This window comes from Tachysurus vachellii, chromosome 15, assembly GCF_030014155.1.
Source record: "Tachysurus vachellii isolate PV-2020 chromosome 15, HZAU_Pvac_v1, whole genome shotgun sequence".
NCBI lineage: Eukaryota > Metazoa > Chordata > Actinopteri > Siluriformes > Bagridae > Tachysurus > Tachysurus vachellii.
In genome coordinates, this window is record NC_083474.1 from 1425564 (window position 1) to 1433066 (window position 7503).

Genomic DNA, 7503 nt, shown 5'->3' on the forward strand with positions numbered 1-7503 from the left:
AGGAAGGATATAGTTGACAGGACAATCCATCTCCCACCATGCAGATAACAAAAACAATAGACAGTCAGAAAAAGGGAGCGAGTGATAGAGACAGATGCTGTTTAATAAAATGAATGTGTTCAGGAATGTGATAAACTCTGGTGGGAATAAAACTTCTTAGAACAGAAATACAGAATTCCTTCCATTAATTCCGGCTCTTCGTATTCCATAATTCCCAGAATCTTCCCACTCGGTCCAGCACTTCACTTCCCTTTAATCAGCTCCCTTTGCTCCTTGCTAGACTTGTTAAATCAGACCCTTTATTTCCACTTCGCTAACTACTTCTTATTCACAGAGCGACGTCTCTCCTACAAATCTGACTCGGTCAAACCCAGTGTTTACGTCTCATTAACCCACGTAACAACCGCTGGCTTCTCTGCTGAAACCTTTCACATCCTGTCAATCAAACTTCCACCGATCCACTTATTCACCTCTCGCTAGTCCGACCGTTAGCTTCCTGCTAATCCGATCATTTACTTTCCACCAATCACTTATTACTTTCTAATCTCATTATCCATGTTCAGTGTGATCACTAAATCCAACCCTTCCATCTCTTCGCTACCTGCTAATCTCACTTCCAGGAAATCCCTCTAATCCGGATGTCGGCTTCCTGTTTGACCTGCAGTTATTCTACCACTTACTGAACCACTCGTTCCTGCTAATCAAACGTTTGCTTTTCTGCTTCCCATCAATCTGTACGTTGTTCCTGATGTTCCTTACGAACCCTCTGGACTCCAGTTCATCGTTCTGCACCAATCATCTGACTCCTGCAACCGATTACTTCATTCTCTTCCTGCTAATTTAGCTCTTTTTACTACATTTCCTGTTAATATGACACTTCTAGTGACCTCAGACTTCACCTTCTGCTGAAATTAAATTCTCAACGTATTCGACCTGGAGATCCAAATTTAACTGTGTCTGTTAAGGGTGTGTGTTTTTTCCCAGTTCGGAATTTTTAATGTACAGATTTGACTGAATTTTCTGAAAAATTTTGAAGCCACACACACACACACACACACACACACACACACACACACACACACACACACACACACACCTTGGTGTGGGAGATGAAGGTGATGGTGTCAATGTGGAAAACAGACTGGACAGAGAGATTGTGTTCTTTGTAGATAGATGTGTGTGTGTGTGTGTGTGTGTGTGTTTTCCAAAACATTTAATATCATTATACACATGTAAACTCAAAGAATCCTAAAAATATAGAATGGAAATTTCCCTAAATACACATTCTATTATCCACACATCCCAACATACCCAAACACATCCTGAGGTCATTTTTGTCACACCCTTGTCTGACAAAACACACGCACAAACACACACACATACATACACTCACATACACACACACACACATACGCACTTCCCCATTATAGCGATGAGATTTGAACATCAGGGATTCAGAATGATGGCATTGTTGGTGTTTGTGTGATTGTGTTGTCCAGAATACATTCGTTACCCTTGAGATGTAAGAGAAACAGCTAAGGAAAATGTTACACTCTCACACACACCCTGTCTCTCACACACACCCTGTCTCTCACACACACACACACACACACCCTGTCTCTCACACACACACACACACACACACCCTGTCTCTCACACACACACACACACACACACCCTGTCTCTCACACACACACACACACCCTGTCTCTCACACACACACACACACCCTGTCTCTCACACACACACACACACCCTGTCTCTCACACACACACACACACACCCTGTCTCTCACACACACACACACACCCTGTCTCTCACACACACACACACACCCTGTCTCTTACACACACACACACCCTGTCTCTTACACACACCCTGTCTCTTACACACACACACACACCCTGTCTCTTACACACACACCCTGTCTCTTACACACACCCTGTCTCTTACACACACACACACCCTGTCTCTTACACACACACACACCCTGTCTCTTACACACACACACACCCTGTCTCTTACACACACACACACCCTGTCTCTTACACACACCCTGTCTCTTACACACACCCTGTCTCTTACACACACCCTGTCTCTTACACACACCCTGTCTCTTACACACACACACACACACACCCTGTCTCTTACACACACACACACCCTGTCTCTTACACACACACACACCCTGTCTCTTACACACACACACACACCCTGTCTCTTACACACACACACACACACACACACCCTGTCTCTTTCACACACACACACCACACACACCTGTCCTCTTACACACACTACACCACACACACACCCACACTGTCTCTTACACACAACACACACCCTGACTCTTACACACACACACACACCCTGTCTCTTACACACACACACACACTGTCTCTTACACACACACACACACACTGTCTCTTACACACACACACACACACACACGGTCTCTTACACACACACCCTGTCTCTTACACACACACACACCCTGTCTCTTACACACACACACACACACACCCTGTCTCTTACACACACACACACTGTCTCTTACACACACACCCTGTCTCTTACACACACACCCTGTCTCTTACACACACACACCCTGTCTCTTACACACACACACACACACACACACACACCCTGTCTCTTACACACACACACACACCCTGTCTCTTACACACACACACACCCTGTCTCTTACACACACACACACACACACACCCTGTCTCTTACACACACACACACACCCTGTCTCTTACACACACACACACACACACACACACCCTGTCTCTTACACACACACACACACACACACACACCCTGTCTCTTACACACACACACACCCTGTCTCTTACACACACACACACCCTGTCTCTTACACACACACACACCCTGTCTCTTACACACACACACACACCCTGTCTCTTACACACACACACACACACACACCCTGTCTCTTACACACACACACACACACACACACACCCTGTCTCTTACACACACACACACACACACACCCTGTCTCTTACACACACACACACACCCACACCCTGTCTCTTACACACACACACACACACACACACTGTCTCTTACACACACACACACACACTGTCTCTTACACACACACACACACACCCTGTCTCTTACACACACACACACACACACACACCCTGTCTCTTACACACACACACACCGTCTCTTACACACACACACACACACACACACCCTGTCTCTTACACACACACACACACACACACACACTGTCTCTTACACACACACACACACACACACACCCTGTCTCTTACACACACACACACACACACACACCCTGTCTCTTACACACACACACACACACACACCCTGTCTCTTACACACACACACACACACACACACCCTGTCTCTTACACACACACACACACACACACACCCTGTCTCTTACACACACACACACACACACACACACCCTGTCTCTTACACACACACACACACACACACACACCCTGTCTCTTACACACACACACACACACACACCCTGTCTCTTACACACACACACACACACACACACACACACCCTGTCTCTTACACACACACACACACACACCCTGTCTCTTACACACACACACACACACACACACACCCTGTCTCTTACACACACACACACACACACACTCCCTGTCTCTTACACACACACACACACACACACCCTGTCTCTTACACACACACACACACACACACACACCCTGTCTCTTACACACACACACACACACACACTCCCTGTCTCTTACACACACACACACACACACACACTCCCTGTCTCTTACACACACACACACACACACTCCCTGTCTCTTACACACACACACACACACACTCCCTGTCTCTTACACACACACACACACACACACACTCCCTGTCTCTTACACACACACACACACACACACTATCTCTTACACACACACACACCCTGTCTCTTACACACACACACCCTGTCTCTTACACACACACACCCTGTCTCTTACACACACACACACACACACACACCCTGTCTCTTACACACACACACACCCTGTCTCTTACACACACACACACCCTGTCTCTTACACACACACACACACACACACACCCTGTCTCTTACACACACACACACACCCTGTCTCTTACACACACACACACACACACACCCTGTCTCTTACACACACACACACACACCCTGTCTCTTACACACACACGCACACACACACACACCCTGTCTCTTACACACACACACACACACCCTGTCTCTTACACACACATACACACACCCTGTCTCTTACACACACTCACACACACACACACACACACACACACCCTGTCTCTCACACACACCCTGTCTCTCACACACACCCTGTCTCTCACACACACCCTGTCTCTCACACACACCCTGTCTCTCACACACACCCTGTCTCTCACACACACACACACACACACACACCGTCTCTTACACACACACACACCCTGTCTCTTACACACACACACCGTCTCTTACACACACGCACACACATACCCTGTCTCACAGCCACACCCTGTCTCACACCCACATCCTGTCTCTTACACACACACACACACACACACACACACACACCCTGTCTCACAGCCACACTCTGTCTCACACCCACATCCTGTCTCTTACCCACATCCTGTCTCTTACACACACACACACACACACACACCCTGTCTCTTACACACACACACACACACACACCCAGTCTCACAGCCACACTCTGTCTCACACCCACACCCTGTCTCTTACACACACACACACACACACACACACACACACACACACACACACACACACACCCTGTCTCTCTCACACACACACACACACCCTGTCTCTCTCACACACACACACACACACGTACACACACCCTGTCTCTCTCACACACACACACACGTACACACACCCTGTCTCTCTCACACACACACACACGTACACACACCCTGTCTCTCTCTCACACATACGTACACACACCCTGTCTCTCACTCACACACCCACTCTTTTCACACACACACAACTCCAGTGTGTGTCTGAGTCTCGTCACTGTGTTTTACAGAAACCCGTAACAGACTTCTGTAGAGCTGTAGAGATAAACATCTAAATCATGCTGTTTATCTCCACATAGTTTTGGCCAATGTGGTTAAAAACATCATCTTGTGTCATTTGTTCTCCAGAATTAGTGCATTTTACAGCATAAGTGCAAGTGCCTGGGATCAACACAACACAACACCACACCACACCACACCAACACAACACCACAACAACAACACCACAGAACACAACACCACCACCACAACAACACAACAGAACACAACACCACAATACAATACAACAACACTACAATACAACACCACAGAACACTCACCATAACAACACCATAATACAACACCATAATACAACACAACGCCACCACAACAGCACCACAAAACACAACACCACAACACAACAACACACCACACCATAAAACAGATCAGATGAAATGGCTAAAGTTAAATTCACACACACACACACACACACACACACACGTCTAATCATCTAAAACATCTCAGACTTATTCACAAACATGTCCAAACCTTTTAGATCTGTCGATATCACAAGACAACTTGAGAATGTTCTTGTATGTCACCTGAGATATTTCTGAAACTCCTGATGGAAACGTTCCTGCTCTAGATATGGAACATGCTCTCAGAATGAAAGACGACGTATTTGTCTTCTTCACACTTCCTTCTTTTGCACAGACTCAGCCATGACACATCACCCTGGAGCTCACAGGGTTAAGGGCCTTGATCAAGGGCCCAACATCAGCAAGGTTACAAACTGAGATGAATTTTACTTCATGCATAAATGAACCTTAAGGTCCAGGAATGGAACTTTAAAGTGTTCCTCCTCAGATAAAAGACATAACTATTCAGTACACAGTGAAATGGAGAGAAAAGTCTATTATTTTACAGACACTTCTTTTTTTTTTTTCCTGTAAACAGTTGATGCACGTGTTGGATACAGAAGGTCAGACGCGTCACACTGGATCTGAAGCTGAACTCACCTGAGTCACGGCACGTGTTTGTAGCGCGCGGCGGTTTGTCGGCTCGCACCTGAGCACCACGCGCACCTACCAGCGGCGAGCACACGAGCGCGAGCGCGAGCAGGCGCGCGGCCCGACAGATCACAGCCGCCGAACTCATGCGCGCGAGATGACTTTAAAAGATTTTCCGGTTTCCGCAAACTTTTTGTCCCTCTCCTTTTTATGCCCTTGTTGTTTACATGACGCACGAGGAGCTTTGACGGACAGATAACGAACAGATCCAGATACCGGTCCTGGTTTCTCTGCGCGTGCTTCTGCTTTGTCCGGATTTGCGCGCGTGGGTGTGGGTGTGATGACGGGGCGTGTGTACAGTGCGCGCGGTTCCTTTAAGAGGAAACTTTAAAAACTTTAAGACCAAAGCCAAAAGTCACTACGGGATTCCGCTGATACCGTGAAACACCTCAAATAGTTTCCATTCCACGCGCACGCAGACTGTGTTCGGGAGGGAAAGGAAACCGTTTTGTTCTCCCATCAGCTTCACTTAGTGAGGTGTGAACACCGCGGGGTCACGACCTTTGCGCCATCTTAAAGCACTTAACACCGAGGAAGGACGATTTTCTGAAGGCATTTTCTGAAGTTCACTATGATGATCAGTGATTGGTCACTGGGATCAATAGTGATTATTGATTGGTCGCTGGGATCAATAGTGATCAGTGGTCGTTACTGGGATCAATAATGATCAGTGACTGGTCACTGGGATTAATAGTGATCACTGATTGGTCACTGGGATCAGTAGTGATCAGTGGTCGTTACTGGGATCAGTAATGATCAGTGGTCGTTACTGGGATCAATAGTGATCAGTGATTGGTCACTGGGATTAATAGTGATCATTGATTGGTCACTGGGATCAGTAGTGATTAGTGGTCATTACTGGGATCAGTAGTGATCAGTGGTCGTTACTGGGATCAATAGTGATCAGTGATTGGTCACTGGGATCAATATTGATCAGTGAATGGTCACTGGGATCAATATTGATCAGTGATTGGTCACTGGGATCAATAGTGATCACTGATTGGTCACTGGGATCAATATTGATCAGTGAATGGTCACTGGGATCAATATTGATCAGTGATTGGTCACTGGGATCAATGGTGATCACTGATTGGTCACTGGGATCAGTAGTGATCAGTGGTCGTTACTGGGATCAGTAATGATCAGTGGTCGTTACTGGGATTAATAGTGATCACTGATTGGTCACTGGGATTAATAGTGATCATTGATTGGTCACTGGGATCAGTAGTGATTAGTGGTCATTACTGGGATCAATAGTGATCATTGATTGGTTACTGTGATCAATAGTGACAAGTGATTGGTTAGTGGGACCAATAGTGATTATTGATTGGTCACTGGGATCAATAGTGATTATTGATTGGTCACT

General features: G+C 46.6%; 1 protein-coding gene across 1 annotated transcript in view; it reads right to left on the bottom strand.

The window, feature by feature from the left end:
- pdgfd (platelet derived growth factor d) overlaps positions 1–6568 on the bottom strand; it is a 21283-nt gene extending 14715 nt beyond the window's left edge. The window contains exon 1 of the mRNA XM_060888699.1: positions 6087–6568. Within this exon, the coding sequence (XP_060744682.1) occupies positions 6087–6225 (139 nt within the window). The 5' untranslated portion in view covers positions 6226–6568. The remainder of the gene's footprint in view (positions 1–6086) is intronic.
- Between the last annotated feature and the right edge of the window lie 935 nt (positions 6569–7503).